The sequence below is a fragment of the Alternaria hordeiaustralica genome (genome assembly GCF_023758085.1).
Source record: "Alternaria hordeiaustralica strain BMP 2776 chromosome Unknown scaffold_15, whole genome shotgun sequence".
NCBI lineage: Eukaryota > Fungi > Ascomycota > Dothideomycetes > Pleosporales > Pleosporaceae > Alternaria > Alternaria hordeiaustralica.
In genome coordinates, this window is record NW_026056787.1 from 265,853 (window position 1) to 288,261 (window position 22,409).

The following is a 22,409-nucleotide window of genomic DNA, read 5'->3' on the forward strand; positions in this document are numbered from 1 at the left end:
AAACCCATGCATCCTCTTAGCAAACCCCACACACTCGTCAAACCACCGATCATATCGCAAACTGCGCGATTGCAGACGGAGCCACGTATTAATAACGCGAGACGACACTCTTTGAAGGCCCACGAGCGCCACGCCGGAAATTGCAGACAGGAACCCCACCAGCGTCCAATCAGGCGAATCCACCGTCAATACCATCTTGAATCAGTCAAGACTGCTACGAACGCTCGCTTGAGTCTAAAGACCCAGCATCATCGCCAGCAGCCAGTTGCCAAGATTTCACTCTTTCCTTACCTATCCGACATGCCACATCGGTAACGTGCATCATGGCCCGCAAAGGCGGGAGCTCGACTCAGCGGATGGCACCGCCACCTGTGACTAACGGCAACTCGAATGGCGTGCCCCCACCGTCGACCATTGCGGCCCAAATCGTCAATAATGCGTCAAACGTTCATGCGTGGCAGGGCGAGGCAACCAAAGTCAGCTTTGGTGAGCTGGTCAAAGAGTTTCTCCAACACCCAAACACGGACGAGCCCGATGCACAGCTCGTAGCGCTCATAAGTGTCATCGCCGAAGCAGGACTTGAAGGCTTGTTCAAAGATGATCCGTTCGCCCAGGACCAGCAGAGACAGCAGGGTATTGACAGTATTGCCGCACTCACTTTCATCTTGCAACAAAAGCCACATCTGCTGCTGAGCGTTAGAGAGACCGAAGATGACAGCATTTCTCGTCCTCCGCTTATTCTCTGGTTGGTTCCTAAGTTATTGGGCCTGTTAGCAAATGAAGCACTCACCTATGTGCACGAACATGTACGCCAAATACTGCATCTCTGCCTAAGCGCGCTCGCACGAACATCTGCCCTCTGGCGTCCCGCTGCAGCAGTCTCACAGCTTTACAGATCATGTGCGCAAAGTAAGTACTACCCTGATTTTTATTATGCGAGTACTCACGTCTATCTAGCTATTTTGACAGAGCTGCGGTCCATGGATGATCCAGCTTCGGCAGCTGTACTGTCTTTCAACCTACTCCTACCATCGTCAAACAGCATCAGCGACTTTTGGCCAGACAGCCAACAAATCATTGCTTTGCCCCATGATCTGCAGCGAGCAGTTACTTCGCGACTCGGAGCTATCCATGCCGGTTTTTGTCTTCTCACCACCCTGGCATGTGTTGATCCGCCCCAGGGCAGAGCGTCGGCGACGTCTAGCTCCCTAGATCACCATGTACCATGGATCATCGACAGTGCTCAAGATTTGTGGAAGCATTTTCGGCGTTGGACGGCAACTTCGGAGAGAGGCATCCTCGTCAATGAAATCACGCTCGCATATTTGCAGCTACTCGAAACTCTGTTCCTTCCTGCAGGCACCCCCGGAGACCGTTCATTGGAATCACTGAAGAATGCACAGTCGCTTATCAACAGTCTCAGCGATCTCATTGATGGTTTATCGACAGCGCCAGAGTTAGCGTCAGAAGTCATTCAAGTGCGACTAGCCATCGTCCTTACCCGGTTACGCAGTGTTCTTACTTCGCCAATAATGGACGACTCAGCCACACGACGTCGAAAGAACATGAGCAGATCGGTCGTTCTGAACGACGTTGAGGCTATCGTAGCTAGAGCCTGTCAGGATGTTGAACACTTCTCTCAGCTTCACAAAGACTTGCAGGTATGAGTGAAACACCGCAGTTTTTGTCCATGCTGATCGAATCTAGCTCTCCCTTTGCCTCTGGACCGCACCAGGTATATGGCCTATACACATTGCGGACATACGAAGAGAGCTCTGCGAGGGTGATACTGGCAGTTTCTCGGATGCTCAACTTTCCGAACAATCGACACCAATCCTGAAAAGCTTCCGGATGTTGAACTTGGGCAATGAGGAAAGGCCTGCGAAGCGGCGAAAGAAGCTCCTGGATACTCCAGACATCAATCATACCACCTATGAACGACTCGTGATGATACTGAATGGCAGTACCCATGACTCCCCGGTTCTCAACCTAACCAATCTCCACAATATCATCGAGTAAGTTGTCTAAGTTGACCTAAATGTACACTGCTGACAGCTGCAGGGCAAGATACTCTTCTATGATGGACGACGATCAACAAAATGAACGTGTACAAGTGGACCTCATGACAGCGTTTGCGAAGATTGCATGCGCCGGTTCCCGGTGTCTAGAACTATCCCAGTCTACATCGCAGCCAGTGCAGTCGCTTAGCTGCATGCTATGCGACACGAATTCTCGCCATGAACGAAGCGCGATGACATACTGGAACAGACAGGACGATAGCGAGAGCTGGAAGGAAGTCATTGCCGCCATGCTTACCATAACCAAAGAGCCAGCATTTGAGGAGTCGCAGCAAGCTCGGATACTAATGGCTGTCGCTATTGGCCGTGTCTATAACCACATATCTGACTCTGAGTATCTGTCTCTCGAGATTTGTGAGCTAGGGCAGTGGCTGCTTGCGTCTATGAGTAGATCTCTGAGAGAACTGAAGCTTGCCGCAACAAGCTCCTTGATGGTTTTTCTGCGGGACGATATATCCAAAAATACCCGCAGTAAGAATCGGCGGTCATTTATCGAGTTCCTGGACGCTTTAGCGCAGCGCGACGTTCTGTCCGACCAGGAGACGCTAATCATCGCGTATGGCCGAACAGCGTTGACTTGTGGGGAGCTCGAGCTACCCATCATATTACATCACTTGGTCGAATATTTCGGTCATTCCAACGCACTGGTGTGCGGTATGGCTTACCGCGAACTTGAAACCATCGCCAAAGGGTTGTCCATGTCCACGATGCAGCTCTTGAGTCCTTATTGGAAGGTTATCGGTTTCTCAGTGATCAAAGACTACATCAAAAAGCCCCAGAAAGCCCAGCAATTGGCAGATCTGATCGAGCAAAACGTTCGCCAGTTGTTGGTACTGACGCAAGCGGATACCCTTCCGCATCTCGTTCTGAGCAAAAGAAGAGATATCATCGAAAAGATCGCCCAAGCACGGAAGGCTTCTATCATCGACGTCTTGACGTATCCAAGAGGCAACCTCTCCAAGATACTTGCTCTGCTACTATCACAGCCCGTTGCCGATGTTGAAAAGACAGCAATGGAAACGTTAGCAGCTATTGAGCCTGCTATCCGAGAGAGCAGCAACAACAGGCTTGATTCGTGGGTTGCCCTAGACATCACTGGTGTTGCTATCGAGATACTCAGGCTCGCTGCAGACCAAGAGGGAGTCGGTAAGAAGCCATACTACAGCGCTTTCAGCACGCTGGCGTCGCTCGCACCAGATACAAAATCAGGACAGCGCAAATCGACGTCAAAGTCCAAGAACCTAGATGCCTTCTGCGAGACGCATATTCTGGGTATCATCGCATATCTTTCGAACGTTATCGCGGCTCCTAGCGCGCAGGGTAAAGCCGCACAGTATACGATGCCCGAGAGGAAAAATTGCATAGCTGCTATCGGCGACCTCATCGCCCTTGCACGCTTCAGCGTAAACGGCGCGTTACCGCAGATCCGCGCCTGTCTTCAATCAGCCATCGGAGATCCAGACCTATGCGACGACACATTCACCGTTTGGACCGCGTTTCTGGCAGCTCTTGATGGAGATGAAACAATGCTAGTCGTGGATCAAACCTTTGCACTGATTGTACAACACTGGTCGTTGTTCTCTTCCGACACGCAGCTCAAAGCCCATAAAGCTGTCGGAAGCATCATAAGCCAGTACAACCCCCAGCTTCGAGCTAGAGTCGAATATCTTCCCTCACTGGCCGGCATACCAATGTTCTCCAAGATTGAAGGCGAGTTGGCAAAGTTCAGAGATATGATTGAGACCATCAAGGTCTTCCAAGCCTTTAGCAATAGATGCAAAGACCAAACATCAGTCGTGGTGCGTCAGGCTCTGATCGAGCTTGTGCCTTTTCTGGATGCCAATCAGCAGGAATTGCATCAGTCGATAGTTGGCCAAAAGCCTCTTCCGGTTTTGGCCGCATTGACGCGATCACTCCTCGATGCCAGCGTTCGTTTCTCGGAAGACCACTCAGACATCACGATCCTTTGTGCTCAGTGCCTTGGTATCATCGGTGGTCTTGATCCATATCGAGTGGAAACAGTCCGTGAAAAGAAGCGCGTCCTGATGCTTTCGAACTTCGCACGGAGAGACGAGGACATCGATTTCGTGGCATTGCTTCTCGAACAAGTCCTGGTCAAGGTCTTCCTTTCTACCACAAATGCTAAACAACAAGGCTGGATCGCTTATGTTATGCAGGAGATGCTCAAGCACTGTGGGTTTAGTGCACTCCGTGGAGCAAAGCCCCGATCTTCGCAGGCTAGTACAGAGGCTCAGCGCTGGAATGAGATCCCAGAGGCTGTCAGAACTGTATTAACTCCCTTCCTTGATTCGAAATACTCCGTCAATGTGAACACCTCAATACAATACGAGGGTGCGACATACCCGATATTCAACTCAAAGATCAGTCATGGCACCTGGCTCCAGACCTTTGTTCACGACCTGCTGCGAAAGGGGCAGGGTGTGAACGTTGAGATGGTATTCCCTGTTCTAGCCAGAATTATCAAAGGATACGATCTCTCGATAGCTACCTTCATACTTCCATTTGCAGCTCTGAATGTCATCGTATCAGATAACGATGAGAACATGGAGAATGTAGGACGAGAGCTTTTGCAGGTGCTGCAGGCCGATATACATACCTCGGAGCAGCACGAAGTTTCGATCATCAAGCAGTGTAGCGAGGTAAGATCTTACAACTACTCCATCGAATGCATTTGCTAACACCTCGTAGAATGTCTTCCAGACATTGGATTATCTTTCTTCGTGGTTACAAGAGAAGAGAAAATCCGTTACTGACGCGAGAACGATGGCAGGAAAGACGGGGCGCGGTGTTTCCGAGGACGACGAGATGAACGCCATCAAGCAGCTCAGTCGCGTAGAGGGGGTTCTCCAGCTCATTCCTGCCGAAATCATATCTCGAAGAGCTGTAGAATGTGGTTCGTACGCACGTGCCCTGTTCCACTGGGAACAGTACGTGCGCCAGCAGCGGGACATGAAGGCTGAATCGAATCAGCCATTCCACGAGAAGGACGAACTGTTACAACATCTGCAAATGATCTACGCGCACATCGATGAGCCGGATTGTATCGAAGGAATATCAGCTCATCTCAAAATCCTCAATCCCGAGCAGCAGATCCTCGAGGATCGTAAAGCTGGGCGGTGGACGGCGGCGCAAAGTTGGTACGAGATTGCACTTGCTGAGAGACCGAACGATGTCGAGACCCAGATCAATCTCCTCACTTGTTTGAAGGAATCTGGTCAATACGGTGAGTCAGTACGTGCATATCTCACGAAGACAAGCTAACGACGAATCTAGACTCCATTCTCAACTATGTAGACGGCTTCCATGCGACTAACTCGCTTCCGAGCAGTACGTTACCTTTCGCAGCAGAAGCCGCTTGGTCTACTGGCAAATGGGAACAACTCGAACGCCTTCTTACTGCTACCGGTAGCGTTGATTCCAGCCTTTTCGCGGACTTCAATGTTGGAATAGGTAGAGCGCTATTGGCATTGCGTCACAACAGCCGCCCAGACTTCCAGGGCATCATCGAAGAGCTACGAGAACTCCTGGCGAAGAGCATGTCTCCATCAAGCACAACGTCTGTGCAAGCATCGCATGATCATCTGGTCAAACTGCATGCGCTGTACGAGGTTGAGACTATAAGCGGTATGGGTAGTGGGATTGTAACAGACCGCGAAACCATTCTCGAAAATCTGGACAGACGCTTGGACATCATTGGGGCGTACACATCAGACAAGCAATACCTTCTGGGACTACGTCGCGCCGCTATGACGCTATCTCGGTAAGTATATCACATCTGGCATTCGTTACGGCCACTAACAGAGAACAGCATCGAATTCGCAAATCTTGACGTTGCTTCCGCGTGGCTCACGACCGGAAGGCTGGCTCGCAAGGGAGGCTTCATGACTACAGCTTTCAATTCAGTTCTTCATGCCGAGCGACTTGGAGACAACGCGTCTAAGATTGAGTACTCAAAACTTCTATGGAAAGAAGGCCATCATCGCAAAGCGATACAAAATCTTCGTGGCGCTATCGACAGCAACGCGTTCCAGCAAGAAGACACAGTGCCGATTAACGTCTCAGTAACTACAGCCGGTCGAGGCGAAGAGCATTCGATGAACAAGGTTAAGTGCCATGCTCAGCTCCTGCTCGCTAAATGGCTAGATCGCGCGGGCCAGACACAGTCAATGTCCTTGAAGGAAGAGTATGTGACTGGAGTGCAAACCTATCCCCGCTGGGACAAAGGTCACTACTACCTGGGTCGATGGTATCTGAAGCTACTTGAGTCAGAGAAGCAACAGCCGATAACAAAACAAAGTTCCGAATACCTTGCTGGTAGTCTCATCAAGTTAGTCATCGAGAACTTTGTCCGCTCTACGGTATACGGGACGAAGTACTACTACCAGACCCTGCCTAAGATACTTACGCTGTGGTTGGACATGGGTATGGAAGTTATGAGCAGCACACCCAAGACCGCCAAAGACAAGGAGTTTCACGAGCATCGGCTCAACTACCTCGACCACATCAACAAATACCTCAAGCGCTACGCCGGAGAGCGGATGCCTGCTTTCGCATGGTACACCGCCTTCCCGCAGATCATCACACGCATCAGCCATCCGAATAAGAGCGTTTGGGATGCTCTTCAGACGATCATTATACGAGTCGCGTCGACTTATCCGCAACAGGCGCTATGGGCGTTGCTCGCTGTTCTCCACTCTACGCAGGATGACCGCAGGGCCCGGGGCGCTACCGTATTGCAACGACTACGCGTAAGTTCTCGATCTGGTCAAGATCAGAAATTAGCTAACAAGAAGAAGGACGCATCAAAGCGAAAAGGGGCTGCTATCGACCTCAAGGCCCTCATAATACAAGGGCAGCGTCTTACTGACGCATTATTAGCGGCTTGCGATGCCCCCATAGAATCACGGATAGCACACGTGAGTCTAGCAAGGGATCTGGGGTTCAACCACAAGCTTGCTCCTACGCCGCTAGTTGTCCCGATCGAAGCCAATTTACTCCCAAATCTGCCTGCTGGCAACGACAGCCAGACTATCCGTCGCCACAACCCATTCCCAGCCGACGCCATCACCATCCAATCATTCGACGACGACGTACTAGTCCTATCCTCCCTCCAACGACCCCGAAAGCTAAACGTCCGCGGCTCAGACGGCCGCTCCTACGGCCTCCTCTGCAAGCCCAAAGACGACCTCCGCAAAGACCAACGTCTCATGGAATTCAACGCCATGATCAACCGCGCCCTCCAAAAAGACATCGAATCCAGCAAACGGCGCCTCTACATCAAAACCTACGCTGTTACGCCACTCAACGAAGAATGCGGCGCAATCGAATGGGTCGAAGGCCTCAAGCCCATGCGCGACATCATCCTCCGTTTCTACCGCCAGATGGCCATTCCCATCGACTACGGCGAGATCCGCCTTCTCCTCAACGAAGCCTCGTCGTCGCCGTCTAAGATCCCCATCTTCACTGAACGCATCCTCGGTAAATTCGTGCCTGTGTTACACGGATGGTTTATTGAGACGTTTCCTGAGCCGGAAGCTTGGTTCGCGGCGCGTCTGCGATACACGAGGTCCTGCGCTGTGATGAGCATAGTTGGCCACGTCCTCGGTCTCGGAGATCGACACGGCGAGAACGTGCTGTTGGAGCAAGGCGACGGCGGAACCTTCCACGTCGATTTCAACTGCCTCTTCGACAAGGGTCTCACATTCGAAAAACCCGAACTCGTCCCCTTCCGCCTCACGCACAACATGGTCGATGCCATGGGCCCCCAAGGCGTCGAAGGCCCCTTCCGCAAAGCCGCTGAACTGACCTACAAACTGCTCCGCCAGCACGAAGACACGCTCATCACTATCCTTGAAACCTTTGTGCACGACCCCACGGCCGATTTCCTGGGAGGCAAGCGTCGTAAGAAGATTGTTGGCGTCCCGGATACGCCGCAGGAGGTGCTGGATATTACACGCACGAAGGTGAATGGGTATCTCAAGGGGGAGAGTGTGCCGTTGAGTGTGGAGGGCTATGTTGATGCGCTTATTGCTATGGCGGTGGATCCGATGAATTTGGCGAGTATGTATATTGGGTGGTGTGCTTTCTTTTAGTGTTGTTGTGTTTCGTTTTAAAAGTCGGGGTATGCGTGGAGGGGTGTATGTCGGTATCGTTAGTTCGTGTTTTGCTAGATGAGGTATTAGCAAATCAGTATCGTTCTTTGTTTCGCATACCGTCCCAAGATGCACAAGACTGTCAACACCCCATTTCAACACCCTGCAGACAAGACTCCGTGCATATACAATTGGCATTACAATACGTAATTGTAAAATAAAGGTAGGTACTCCCATTCTCTTTGGAACCCGGATAAAAAAAAAGAGACCAACGCCTGTAACACAAACTCGTTAAGAAAAAGAGGTTGATGCTACCCAAAAGGGACTCGCTCGAGCGGATATTCAGTCGTGTAAGCATCGTCTTCGTGCGATCGTCTCTTCCGTACCCTCGGACCCAAGCTTGCTTCTTGCTCCCATCAGATCAAAGCCGTAGCATGTCTGTCCCTCGCATCCATAGCCTAACCGCTCCTTCCATGTGCCTGACAATCTCAGTCCAAAATGTCCATCTCCTCTTATTCCCTCTCTCTCCCCGAGTACTCCTCCTTTCTAGCAGCACTTCCCGCCCATACCCGCGTTTCCGTCACCTTGCCCACTGACATCGACCTTGGGAGCGGCGGTCTGATCCGTCCTGGCGGTATCGATAAGGCGCTTCTTGATATCGCCGGCGAGGCTGTAAAACGCCTGGTCGACGTTGATGTTGCTCTTGGCCGAGACCTCGAGGAAGGGGATGCCGAGTTCGTCGGCGAGGGCCTGGCCCTGTTCTGTGGAGACGGCGCGCTTCTCTTCCCAGTCGCACTTGTTGCCGATGAGGATCTTGTTGACGCCTTCGGTGGCGTGTTGCTCGACGTTGGAGAACCATGTGCGGATGTCTGGGTGGTGTTAGTGTTTTCTTTGTTGAGACATTCCGGCCTGTTAAGCTGGGATGATAGAAGGTGTGTGGGTGGGCGGCGGGAACGTACTGTTGAAGCTCCTTTCATCCGTGACGTCGTAAACTAGCAGGATACCCATGGCACCTCTGTAGTACGCCGTGGTAATGGTCCGGAAGCGCTCTTGGCCGGCGGTATCCCATATCTGCAGCTTCACGCGCTTGCCGTCGAGCTCGATGGTGCGGATCTTGAAGTCGATGCCGATGGTGGTGATGAACGAGGGCGTGAACGAGTCTTCGCTAAAGCGCAACAGGCAGCACGATTTGCCTACGCCCGAGTCGCCTATGAGGAGTAGTTTGATCTACGCGGGGGAGAGTGTTAGTGTGGGTCTGTGTATAGGCGGTGGAGGGGCGTTCAGGGTCCAGCATGTATGCGGAAGCTGGGCAGGCGCATGTCAGAAAGAGGCATAGGGCGAAGCTTACGAGAAAGTCATAATTCCTGGAGCCAGCCATCTTGATATGGAGTCGTGGGGTGCGTTATCGAGCGGAGGTGGTTGCGGAGTTGGCGCCCGCCGGTTTGGGGTGTGCGGTGGAGCTGGCGGTGGTTGCGTGGTTGCGGAAGAATGGCGGTGATAGACTCGAGCCTGATGATATGTTGTATGCGTGAGAACAGGCGGGCTTGGGGTGAATGTTGCTGTGTGGCTAACAGCAGGCAGCGAAGTAAACGGCGTGGGAGCGAGTTCACAGGTGCTGGCCAACGTTGGACGTTAGCGCCAATAGTCCGCACGGGCTTCACCACCTCCGTCACTGCAGCTGTCGTCTGCGAGTGACGAGCGGCGGCTGGCTTGGTGGCAACTGCGCATCTGCCTTGACTCGGCTGTCACTACCGGCATCACCACCCAGCACACGAGACACGGTCATGTGCTGGCGTTGAAGAGCCTCATTTTCTAGGTTTTGTTTTGGCCTCGGTACCTACCCACGCGATACTTGTTGAGCTAGTCTTGGATAGTAGACATCTGATCTGTCATGTTCCGCTTACATTTACGAGAACACGGTTCCAAATTACAAGCTTCTTCGTATGTTTGTATTGAAGTGGGTATGTACGCTGATCATAAATGCGCTGTGACTGGATCATCCCAGTTGCAAAGACGCCCTCAAGTAAACCATTTTGAGTACGCCCACCTAATGCGCTCAACTACTTTTTGCTGTCGCTGCAGCCCACTCCTCACATCAACAAGCTCATCTATCTCTACCAGGAAGTCGTGGAAGATGCGTCGGGGTAGTATGCCACTCGCAGCCTGTCGCAGGAGATGCACTTCGCAGAGGAGGAGACCGTGATCCTTGTAGGAAATTTCGCCGTCTTCTGTGGGTGTTGCGCTGGTAAGGATGCGATCGATGTTGCGCAGGATGAGCAGCATGCGGCCCTGCCTCGCCCACATCTGGACGCCTTTACGGCTGCTGAAGACGCCTCGGAGGTATCGGTAGACGCCGATACTGACGAGAACACCAGGCGTCAGACCGATGAAGCCAAAGAGCAACTCCTGGCTCTTGAGAATGCTGTCAATACCGCTCATCGCGACTTCCACATCAACCTTGGTCTTCTGCACCTGGATGAGCAGCGCACTAGCTAGATTACCGACTATCGCGCCCTTGACCGGACTTTGTATGTCCTTCTCGTAGGATCTCAAGACCGTAGTCAGATCGCCTTCGCGTACCTTCGCCCTGATATCGGCAATCTGAGTCTCGTTTAAGGCGGGGCCTTCAGGGTTCTTAACCGCAAAGTCAATGACCATGCGCTCAAGGCTTGCACGGTCAGACTCCAAGCTTCGTTTGCTCATGATGGAAACCTCGCTATCTTCGTTGTGGCGGATGGTACCAATGATTCTCATTGCAGGCTCCACGACCCAATTTGTCCAAAAGTCGATTACAGTCTGGCCTAGTTCGCGTACCCAGGCCAAAATCTCTTCTTTTCGGTTGACAAATATACGCAGGATAGTGGTCGAGGATACGAGGAGCATGGTGGCAGGTAGCCAATACCGGATGAGGATAGATGGACGTCCGTTCTCCTTGACCACAGCGTTGAAGTCTGAGGTGTAGGCAGGCAACGCTTCCTGGAGCAGGTACTGAAGTCGCTCTGCTACATCCGCTGGCTTGAGTGTGGTTGCCGTGCGTTCTCCGGTGGGTTCGTGCAGCGAGTAGAGTTGATCATCTTGAGTAATGCCAGCAACAGAATCGTCAAACTTATTGACGGATATCTCTGCAGCGTTCACGCTTTGGATGACGGCATCCATCAGCGCGATGTTCTTAGCCATGACGCTCTTCCATCTGTGTCCGCTTTGTGCGCCGAGCAGTGGGGGAGATTGGGTGCCATCGTCGTGTACACTGGGATGGTTAGTAGTCGATCACTTTGTACACGGTCGTTTGGTAGCATACCTCTCGTTACCCAGCCCTTCGCCTAGAAGCACACCGAGCGCGTTCGCGTTGATGAGCCGTATCTTCCTCAATGCTGCGCGCTTTCTCCTGCCTTCGTTTCTGACCAGCGCCAACGGGCTCACGACCCTTCGCTGGATGTTGGCAATGCTGCGCTCTTGCACCGCATCCTTGACAAGGCCGTAAAACTGGCTCCACCCATCAGCCAATTGGCCACCCCTCGACCGCACGTCGCGATATATCTCCTGCGACCATTTCCACACCCGAACGGGCGATGTTTGTATCGAGTATAGCCCAGCGAATCGGTAGGTGGAGAGGATATCGTCCCAGTACCACAGGTCGTCTTCCAACGGGATAGTCTGTTCTAATATCGTATTCAGAACCTGTCCGTACACCTGCGTCGTCGCCTTGCTGACTAGCAGCCATTCCAGTTCATGTTCGTAGCTCGCATCCTCGTAGCTGCTGGCGATGTTGGCACGCTGCAGCGTCTCGGATATGCGTGCGATGGAAACAAGGCTGTGTTTGGATGACGCGGTCGTAGAGAGCGACTTGATGAGGTACTGCAGGTGCGCGATTCGTGTCGTCTTGGTGGGGTCGTGGGCTTCCTCGGCGGTGATGGAGAAGCTGCCTTGTCGTGTCGCCGACAGCTGCAGCCGGTCGAGCTGGCTGTCAATCCGACGCACTTGGCTACCAGTCTGTTAGCGGAGACGATTGCACCATGTCAATACTTTCAACTTACTCAACCACGAAAGACATGGCTACCGGCGCGTGAGCTCTCACATGGAGGATGCGGCGGGATTATTTTGGTACGAGGGGATCTGGAGATCTGAACCGGGATGACGCGCCCCCACCCGCTGCCAATGACGTTCTAGGCCTGCCATCAATCCATCACCGCCAGTTGCACGCACTTTCCATTTCCTGCCACATGTTTCCTTCTCTCCAACACACAGAGACGAGCCAGCTACAAATGCGATGTTTGTATGTGACATGCTCCGACGTCTACCACTCGATAAACCTGAGTAAACCTACTCATCCGATAACGCGAACACATAAACGCCTTTTAGGGGATCAAGCTAATGCAACTGGACTTGAAAACTAAATTGGTATTCGAGTGTATTTGACACGCCATTCCCTAATCCGATGCCTATCGCTCATTCTAACGACGGTGCCTTCTACCCCAAGCAAGTCCGCATGACAGTGAATCTACCATCGCTCGCAGTTTTCTCTATGACGTCGCAGCAATTCTTCTATAATAACAAACAACTATAGCCAGACTATTGAGCGGCTGCAACCAGACCTGGCTGCTGGACGCTTCCGACCGACCGTGCCACAATGCACTCGCAGCAACACCATCTCGAACAGGAAACTCGTCTCCGACCCAAGAACCAGTCTAGCGGTCTCCCCTAAAAGCAAACAAAGGCACAAAAAAACGGCGTCCATCCAATTTCCACAGCCTGTCGGGTTCGAAACAGTGGTAGAGGTGCTAGCTAGCGACGCGAGCGCTCATTCGGACCGAGGGCTGATCAGCGACATCGTCCAAATCCGATTCCATGGAACGCAATTGCAAAGCGCTTGCCTCGTCGTCGGAGAGACGGGCGCTCATTGGCTCCAGCACGGGACTTGCTGAACGGGAGAGATCAACTTGCGGCACAGTCAATCTGATACCGTTTGGCTGGTCAGGGGCTAGCAGGGTCCCCTCGTCCACAAGCGAGTCGCGCTTTCTGGGGAGCTTCTGGCGCATGCCTAGTTCGGAGCCTACGCGCTCGATGCTCTTGAAGTACTGAGGGTGTTAGTTGACGACTAGAAGAGAAGGGTGTCGGTGGGCGTACCTTGACGGTTTTGACTTGCAGCTCCAGTGTAGCGTCTTCGTCGACGACGATCATCGGGTGCGGGTGCATCTGGAGACTGGACAGCGTCCACATGTGGTTCACGCCGCCTTCGATGCACCGCTGGAGGGCTAGAGCCTTGTGTGCGCCTGTGATGATGATGACGACTTCGCGCGCCTGAGGAACATTAGACATCGTCGAAGCACTTGGCGGTATGACTTACATCAAGGACAGTCTGCACGCCCACGGTCAACGCCATCTTCGGCACCTGATTGAGGTTATTTCCGAAGAACCTTGAGTTGGCCAGAATGGTATCGTATGCAAGAGTCTTCACGCGGGTCCGAGACTTGAGGCTGGAACCAGGCTCGTTGAAGGCAATGTGTCCATCTGGCCCGATGCCGCCGAGGAACAGCTCGATGCCACCAGCACGTTGGATCTTCTCTTCGTAGTCATGGCATTCGACTTCCAGGTCAGGTGCGTTCCCGTTGAGGATGTTGATGTTCTCGGGTTTCACGTCGACATGGGAGAAGAAGTGCTTATACATAAAGCTGTGGTAGCTCTCGGGGTGATCACGCGGGATGCCGACATACTCGTCCTGATTGGGTCAGCATCACTCTACATCACGCTGCTGTGAGACATTGGACGCAAGGGTGCGGCGCCATATGCAGGGCGGTAGTTCGTACCATATTAAACGTGACCACATTGCGGAAGGAGACTTGGCCCGCTTTGTGGCGCTGTACAAGATGCTCGTAGATCAGGACAGGGCTGCTCCCAGTAGGCAGACCTAAGACAAACGGTCTTTCTGGTGTTGGGGCAAAGGTGTTGATGCGCTCTATGCTGCGGCGTTAGTCGATATTAAGACACAACGAAGGAGCGAGGAATGCACCAATGACATAGTCGGCGATGTATTGGGACGCAGCCCTTGGATCGTCTCGAATGATTAGCCGCCTATAAGCGGTAAGCCGGGTGTCAGAAAACAAAGGTGTGCATGCTCATACATGATGTATGTATTGTTTGTGCCACTTGCAAGGACTGTGTGCGGAGTGAGGGGTCCAAGGTCATTCCTGCAGCGGGATGAGGGCGATTTCTATGAGGACTTGAACAGCTTCACGTCATTCTGGGGCAAGGTAGGATCGTGAGCTCGATCATCATCCAACGTCTCTTCATCGAAATGACAACGGCCAAACTTTCCGCATCTGAACACGTTCTCTGCAGCGCTCTCTGTATCGGTCCGCATGGTCGCGGTGCGTCATGCAATGGACGGTTGAGGGTGAACGTAGTGGTACAACGCGCCTATCTGCACCACCTTGGGCCGTGGACCCCAGTTCACTGCCATGTGCAATGTTACAGGAGCATAGCGGGGCGTGGTCATCACCATCGCGTGTGATAGCAGTGGGAACTGAGCCGGGCGTGGGCCGCAAACTAGCCGTCACGGGCAGCCAGCAACGAACATCACGATAGCAGGCGTCACTGATAAGGCCTTGGTGCTGATGGAGTCGCAAAAGGACAATGTTACATTTCTGACTCGGGTGGTGGCGGGCGGAGAGCGTTGCACTTGTGGCTCTAGTGGGCGTCTTCTAGCTCGCGCAGCCCACTCAGCCCAGGACCGGGGGCTCAACCAACAATGTGGTCGCAGGCGCATGCAGATCCATGCATCGTCGATAAGCAGGCCTGCAACGCCCCGCTTTGACCTTCGATGGCTGTCCCGAGAACCACTGACGGCCACAGTCCGGGCACCTGTAGCCGGCGCTCAAGGCTGCTGACGGCGTTGTACATACGGCTGGCGCTGCGGAACACGGATGCTTGTTGCCCTTTGTGCAGTGTCAGCCTGCGCCAGCGAATCCTTGACCGACGGCTGTCACCTTTGTGTGGGCTTGCAGTCGTTTATCTCTTTGTGGAGGCCAGGCTGTGTCGCGTGCTGTGTCCGCCTCGCTACCCCGATGCAGGTTGGCTGGGGAGATTTGGTCGTGAATGGACCGTGTGAGGACCCTAGCTGACGGTCTGCTTAAAACTGACTGCCCCTCGCCTTCACCTTCGTATCCAAACCCTCGTTTAATTATAGTCTGCTGCTACCGTCGTGTGGTCTGAGCGCGAGCATCTAGTATCTTTATTGTAGCCTGTCTGCTCTCACCTTCTGCACCAACGACGACGTGCACATCTCCGTCTGTCGCAAGGCTCAACTCCGAATCGCGCGCTAATCGCCGGCACAACACCCACACTCACGGGCATCAACATGGCGACCACCGAGGAAAAACAGCCTCCGCACGCGGTCAACTCTCCAGAGCACTCATTGACTGACACCAACTCAAATGAGCTCCCTGCCTCGTGGAAATACAGACGCTTCACCGTTCTCGGTTTCAAGCTGCCATGGTTCGCGTCACCACCCGTCCAGCTGGTCATTGTCTCCTTCGTCTGCTTCATGTGCCCGGGCATGTTCAATGCTCTGAACGGCATGGGTGGTGGCGGTCAACTTGACCCGACTGCCAACAACCGGGCCAACACGGCTTTGTACTCGACCTTTGCTGTTGTCGGCTTCTTTGCCGGCACCTTTACCAACAAGCTTGGCATTCGCACTGCTCTGTCGTTTGGAGGCGTCGGATACTCCATCTACGTTGCTTCCTACCTGTGCTACAACCACACTCAGAATCTGGGCTTCACTACCTTTGCCGGTGCTCTTCTCGGTGTATGCGCGGGTCTGCTATGGTGTGCGCAGGGCGCCATCATGATGGTAAGTTTTGACTGCACGAAGTGCATGTGAGACATATACTGACTTCGTACCTCTGCAGTCGTACCCGCCAGAGGATTCCAAGGGTCGCTACATTTCGTGGTTCTGGATGATCTTCAACCTTGGCGCTGTTATCGGCAGTTTGGTATGTTTACTTTACTTTGAGACCCTGAGAAGTCTAGTTGAGAACTACACGCTAACTCTACCAGATTCCGCTGGGTCAGAACATCAACACCAAGACTGCCGGTACAGTCAACGACGGTACCTACGTCGGCTTCCTTGTCCTCACGATCCTCGGCGCTGCCCTCTCATGGACCCTTGTCGACGCGAAGGATGTCATCCGCGATGATGGCTCCAAGGTCATCGTCATGAAGCACCCGTCGTGGAAGTCGGAAATCGTTGGTCTCTACCAAACCTTCTTCACCGACCCGTACATCATCCTTCTTTTCCCCATGTTCCTGGCATCCAACTGGTTCTACACCTACCACTTCACCGAGATCAATGCTGCATACTTCAACGTCCGCACCCGAGCGCTCAACGGCGTCGTCTACTACATCATGCAGATCGTTGGTGCCTACGTCTTTGGTTACGCGCTCGACATTAAGGGTGTCCGCCGTACCACTCGCGCTAAGGCTGCGTGGGGTGTACTTTTCGCCACCATCATGATCATCTGGGGTTTCGGATACATGTTCCAGAAGACCTACGACCGCGCCTGGGCAGAGGACGAGACAAACGAGAAGAAGGACTGGTCTGACGCAGGTTACGCCGGCCCCTTTGTCCTCTACATGTTCTACGGATTTTCCGATGCTGCTTGGCAAACCTCAGTCTACTGGTAATTCCCAATCAAGCACCAACATATTAAGATCGTCATGCTAACAAACATCAGGTTCATGGGTGCTCTGACCAACAACAGCCGCAAGCTCGCCAACTTCGCTGGTTTCTACAAGGGTATCCAGTCAGCTGGAGGTGCAATTACATGGCGTTTGGACGACACCAAGATTCCCTTCATGACCATGTTTGCTAGCAACTGGGGACTGCTCGCGGGCAGTTTGGTTGTTGCTCTACCTGTCATTCTCTGGAAGGTTGAGGATACCGTTGCCATTGAGAAGGACATTGCTTTCACCGACGAGACAGTGGCGGAAGTCGCCCCCAAGGCGGTTGTTCACTCAACGCCTGGTGACGCCGAGAAGGTCTAGTCAGGTCTTTGCATGATTTTCATGATCGGGACTTCATGGGTAATGACGGTGTTCTTCAGCGGTACTTGTTAGTTTATGATACCTGGGCTCGAGTTGCATGGCGGGAATAGGGTCGTTTCGTGATAGTGCTACGAACAGCAATTCCCGATGTTCCTAACGAATGAACATCTACTTTCATTATTCACATGCTCAAAGTTGATTGTTGGTGCAAGGGTATGCAGTGTGGATGTGGCACAGTCACGGCGTGGACGGCGTGGTACACAACAGCCGTTTCATCTCGCTGACATCCAACGAAAACCAACAAAGTACCGAGCGTCTGTTACCGAAGAATTTGGAGGACCAGTGAAATGTGCAGGACAAGGTCAGCAACCTACGCCCCAACACGACTTGACACGTACGCGCCGCAAAGAACCCAATCCTCCTCCGAGACAATCCTTTGCCCTACACATCCCCCATCGTATCAAGTGCATCACGGGACTAACTTCACCGACAGCTGATAGCCCCTTCCAGACTACCAAGCTTTACGATGCATCTGTCACCGAGCCGGACCGAGGTTGCCACTGCCCAGGACGCCTGATAATAGACCTGCTAGACCGCGACCCACGCCCTCTCCGGATACGATGTTTCAATGGGGCCTCACGAGTTCTCGAATCCACCCTCGCGGGATCGACATGCCGAGGAGAGCCACGAGGTAAGAGACGGTTACAACGGAGTCGTGCAGCAGGGGCGCTAGGGGTATGTGGTGTCATCTATTCCCGTGATGCTCGAGCAGCTATCATGCAGGAAGCCTAAGTGCGCTGAGTAAGCGCTACATGGACTATCTTTAATGTTGAGCACTCTATTGGGGTTGAAAGTATTCAGAGACTCAACGGCCGCGAAGTTGCTAGTCAGATCTGATCGAGCCTTGGCACTAGACAGCGGGAGGCACGTGCTCTCCGCTCGTCATGCATCAAACGCCGTCTGGTCTTACTGGCTGCTCCGTTTGGAGCCCACGTGAAGCTCTGCGATGATCGCCACCGGCGCATAAAGCCTGCAATATGGTTGAATCATACCGCGGCTAAGTCGTCCACCGAAGTCCCATCGTAAACGCTTACGGCAGGATTCGCGTCCCAATGCGCTAGTGGACGTCGCCGCCCAGCAGATGTAACCGTACCGTAGCAATGGCCGCTCGTCAAACTTCTACGAGACCCCACCAACCCTCGACATGCCAGCAACGCCATGTTTCCGCATATCCATCCAGCGTGCCTGGCGCCAGCGACACGCTGTTGACTGCCGCCCACCGCCAATACATCAGGCCCTTCCGGCTTCCTTCCCTGTTTCCATTTCCTCTTTGGCCCCCGCGATCGCCCATACGTGCTTGCCTGCCGTGCCCCAGCAGCAGGCCTCGCATACCAGTCCCCGGAGCAATACCTAACTACGTTCGCTAGTGGATACAACCTCTTTGATGTTCTGAGAAGCCATACAACTATGCTTAAGAGCCTTTTGCGACATCGGTTCACTAATGCTCCCGGCCCGCGTCTAGTCTCCGTTCACTACGACATTTTCAGACTTTGAACACTCGCGCTGGACATTTGCGATTTAATAGAGCGTCTACAAACAACATTCGTTCGCAAATCATACCATCGTCACCGTCTGCCGGACTTGCCTTGCCCCTCCATGCCACCTCTTCGACTCAAGCGCAAGAGCGGCCGCGTCACCCTCGTTCCAGAGTCAAACAACTCTCGTGACTTGCATCAAGCGTCAATCGAAAACAACAATCGTTGCTGGTACAAACAATTCATGCTTGATTTCTGGGAAGGGCTTCTCGCAGCTCTCGACAGAATCACCATGCTACCATCGCTGCTGCACTCTGTGCTCCCGTCAACAACTTCAAGAAGACGTGTACGGGATGGACTCAGGACTTACGACCGCACAATGGACGACCTACTTCGCGAGATTCAACGCCTGTTAGAGGCACCACTCGCAACTGCCAAGATGCTGGACATGTCTACGAGGCTGCAGGCGCAGTTCGCCCCCAAGTTGCAGTCGAGCGATATCTGCATGTTGCCCTCATACAACCACAAGCTTCCCTCCGGATTCGAAAAGGGGACCTATCTGGCTCTCGATGTCGGCGGCTCAACGTTCCGTATCGCACTGGTGGAGCTAAACGGTAGACGACCCGACGCCAAGAACATGCACATCGTTGTCATGAAAAGCTACAAGATCGACGAGAAGGTCAGGCAAAGAAGAGGCAACGATTTCTTTGAGTGGATGGCCGAGAAGATTCAGAATGCGCTTGCAGATCCTCTTCTGCAGAATTCCACCGACAAGAAGAGCTTTCCTATGGGTCTGGCATGGTCATTTCCTGTTGAGTATGTTACCGCAACGCATGTGGTATTGCATTGACTGACTGTTGCCAGGCAAACATCTAGTCGAAGCGCAAATCTCCTAGCCATGGGGAAAGGGTTCCGTGCGACAGAGGGTGTTCTCGGTCAAGATTTGAGCGAGTTAATCATGGCACCATGCAGAAAGAGAGTAAGACTTCGTCATCAACCCAGTATTTGCAATCACTAACGCCTTCAAGGGTCTGCCCGTACACATGGACTCCATCATCAACGACTCATCAGCAACCCTACTATCACGTGCCTACGAAGACCCTTCGACGCGTTTTGCCGTAATCTTAGGGACTGGGTTTAACATATCCGTACACCTGCCCGTCTCATCACTTGCGACTACCAAGTACAAGGGCTACCCACAGCAATGGCTAGATGAGGCTACTCACGTACTCGTCAACACCGAGTGCAGCATGTTCGGCAAAGGCGTCTTCCCCACAACAAGATGGGACGACCAGCTCAACGACGCACACATGCGACCCGACTTCCAGCCTTTCGAGCACATGATCAGTGGTCGATATATCGGAGAGATCGTTCGATTGATCCTAGTAGAAGCCGTCCAAAAAGCAGGCTTGTTCAGTGGAGAAATCCCCGATCAACTAGCTGAGACCTACACCCTCGACACTGGCACCATTGCCGCCATGGAGATGGACGACTCCAAGAACTTGACCAGCGCCACAGCCCTCTTTCAGTCCAAACACCCTCTCAGCAAGCCACCCACCTACAACGACATCCAATTCGTCCGCCAGGTCTCGCAACTCGTTTCGCATCGCGCAGCCGCTTTCCTCGCAACGGGTATTCATGCATTATGGACGCTTAGAACGGAGTCTGAGGGCTTGACTCCTGCATCCGCTGGTCGGATGAGCATTGGTTGCAACGGCTCTGTCATTGAAAAGTATCCCTGTTTCAGAGAGCTATGTCAGTCGCACCTTCACGAGCTGACTGCTGCATCCGGGGCGGAACCAAATTCCGTTTCGTTGGAGATTGCGGTTGAGTCGGCTATCTACGGTGCAGCTGTTTCTGTCTGCTGTCTCGAAGGACAGTGAACATAACGCGAAAGCATTTTGACTTCATACCCTTCTAGCAACATCATTGTACATACATTCTCAAGATCTTCTTTCCTTCTCTTCTTCCAATTTAGAAACACTTTACAGCCTAGCATGGAGACCTTTACGAAGAGCATATGGGAGCTTCATTACACGGTTCCCTTTTGGCGTTCTTTGGGGATACATGGCATCGCATGCTTTCGGGCATACGCACGACCTAATGAAACATGTTCTAATCCACATCCCCCTCATCTTCATGCTAGACACGTGATGCAAGCTTCTCCGAGAAACAGGCGGGAGAGCATACCAGCAACAACGGATTCAACCACCAAATCCAGACAACACCACAAACCGGCACCCGTCCTTCTAGAACACCCAAATACGATAATCGTACGTAATCAACCTCCACCCCTATCTTTCCATTTCCACCAAACGCAAGCCCACTCCTACCTTACCCACAACGCACCGCCGCGCCTGCCTACCCACCTTCCAATACCGCGTCTCCAACCCCTGTCAGCGCAAAACGGGGCAAACCAAACCAGACCAAACCCAACTCGGTACCGAGTCTCCGCCAACCGAAGAAACCCGAAAAAGGATTCTAGAGCGTATAACGTAGATAGGATGTAGATGTGGATGTAGGGGTACGGCAGTAGGATGGCCAGGGTAATGGAGATACGATAAGCCACGTGGGTGGGTACGCGTTACTGCGAAATCTGCAAACTTGTGAAATTGCGCAATAGGAGTAGTTTAAAGGATGCTGGACCCACTTCCCGAGGTTGCTAGTTGTTACCCTTTTACGGGAGTAGTAGGAAGAGAGGGTTTGGTGGCATGCGCTATCAATTCAGTTTTGTATCCCGAGTGCTACGTCGTGATAACCCCGTCTATCTATCACACAACGTCCCGCCTTCCACGGAAGTTTCGGCTTGTATCTCTTTCGGCATTTCTCACGGTAAATGGTCGGTCGGAAGACGTATCTTATCTAATCCGCTGATAACGATGGTAATGGTAGTAAAGTTGGTAATGGGGATTGGCATATGCAATGTAATGCTACTGTTACACTCCTCCACTCCTCCACACCCCTCACCCCAATCCTACTCCAATCCTTACCCCAACATCAACGCCAACGTCAACGTCAACGATCAACCCCGAACTCGGTCGAAAACCAAGCCCGGAGATATCACGGTGCGGCACGACACAAGACGACGTCGGCGATGATGAGCGGCGGACGCGCGTAGAGTGGTATGTTGCAGTTTGCAGTAGGGTTGGGTGTATGGAGAGTAACGGTAACGGTGGCATTGCAGTGCGCGGTGTAGACGCATGTCTGTAACTGCGACTACGTCGGCGAGGTCGGTGGATCTGGGGTTGTGGATGCGATGCGATGTGACATGTGCCATGTAGATGTCATGTTTCTTCGATAAGGAAGGTTGTAGTCTACTACCTCGCCGATCGCCTGACGAGGTGCTGATGGGGTTGCTATCGTTACATTCCTGCGGTGTGGATGTTGTGCATCGTGTCTACTCATAGTGAGTAAGCGACAGGGACGGCGTGACAGGAAGACGACATATACGAGGTGACGTTGCGCCAGTGGGAAGGTGTCGCGAGAGATGAAAGGCCGAGTGAATATTAGGAGATGTGTGATGGATACGTGGATATGGATACAGTTGGGAGTAATGTGACATGAGAACAGAATGGTATAGTAATAACGTGCCGAGAAGGGGTAAATATCGCCGTCGTACAAGGTCCAAGAGATGTGACGGT

General features: G+C 52.8%; 6 protein-coding genes across 6 annotated transcripts; 3 read left to right on the forward strand and 3 right to left on the reverse strand.

The window, feature by feature from the left end:
* Positions 1-323: 323 nt before the first annotated feature.
* J4E84_007145 (uncharacterized protein) lies at positions 324-8,191 on the forward strand (the record flags this gene model as incomplete). The annotated part of the gene is made up of 8 exons (XM_049389731.1): positions 324-909; positions 958-1,661; positions 1,708-2,015; positions 2,062-4,738; positions 4,788-5,322; positions 5,373-5,859; positions 5,908-6,847; positions 6,896-8,191. The coding sequence occupies 8 exons, from the start codon at positions 324-326 to the stop codon at positions 8,189-8,191; spliced, it is 7,533 nt and encodes a 2,510-aa protein (XP_049242475.1).
* A 546-nt stretch (positions 8,192-8,737) lies between these two features.
* On the reverse strand, positions 8,738-9,569 carry YPT2 (GTPase Ypt2; the record flags this gene model as incomplete). The annotated part of the gene is made up of 3 exons (XM_049389732.1): positions 8,738-9,060; positions 9,151-9,418; positions 9,540-9,569. 3 exons carry the CDS (start codon positions 9,567-9,569, stop codon positions 8,738-8,740), a joined length of 621 nt encoding a protein of 206 aa, XP_049242476.1.
* Positions 9,570-10,210: 641 nt separating this feature from the next.
* J4E84_007147 (uncharacterized protein) lies at positions 10,211-12,242 on the reverse strand (the record flags this gene model as incomplete). Its single annotated transcript, XM_049389733.1, has 3 exons — positions 10,211-11,438; positions 11,490-12,173; positions 12,226-12,242. The coding sequence occupies 3 exons, from the start codon at positions 12,240-12,242 to the stop codon at positions 10,211-10,213; spliced, it is 1,929 nt and encodes a 642-aa protein (XP_049242477.1).
* A 727-nt stretch (positions 12,243-12,969) lies between these two features.
* On the reverse strand, positions 12,970-13,998 carry GNPDA1 (Glucosamine-6-phosphate isomerase 1; the record flags this gene model as incomplete). Its single annotated transcript, XM_049389734.1, has 4 exons — positions 12,970-13,266; positions 13,316-13,489; positions 13,536-13,907; positions 13,996-13,998. The coding sequence occupies 4 exons, from the start codon at positions 13,996-13,998 to the stop codon at positions 12,970-12,972; spliced, it is 846 nt and encodes a 281-aa protein (XP_049242478.1).
* Positions 13,999-15,545: 1,547 nt separating this feature from the next.
* Positions 15,546-17,233, forward strand: J4E84_007149 (uncharacterized protein; the record flags this gene model as incomplete). Its single annotated transcript, XM_049389735.1, has 4 exons — positions 15,546-16,040; positions 16,099-16,182; positions 16,247-16,869; positions 16,924-17,233. The coding sequence occupies 4 exons, from the start codon at positions 15,546-15,548 to the stop codon at positions 17,231-17,233; spliced, it is 1,512 nt and encodes a 503-aa protein (XP_049242479.1).
* Positions 17,234-19,147: 1,914 nt separating this feature from the next.
* On the forward strand, positions 19,148-20,651 carry J4E84_007150 (uncharacterized protein; the record flags this gene model as incomplete). Its single annotated transcript, XM_049389736.1, has 3 exons — positions 19,148-19,584; positions 19,633-19,747; positions 19,797-20,651. The coding sequence occupies 3 exons, from the start codon at positions 19,148-19,150 to the stop codon at positions 20,649-20,651; spliced, it is 1,407 nt and encodes a 468-aa protein (XP_049242480.1).
* Between the last annotated feature and the right edge of the window lie 1,758 nt (positions 20,652-22,409).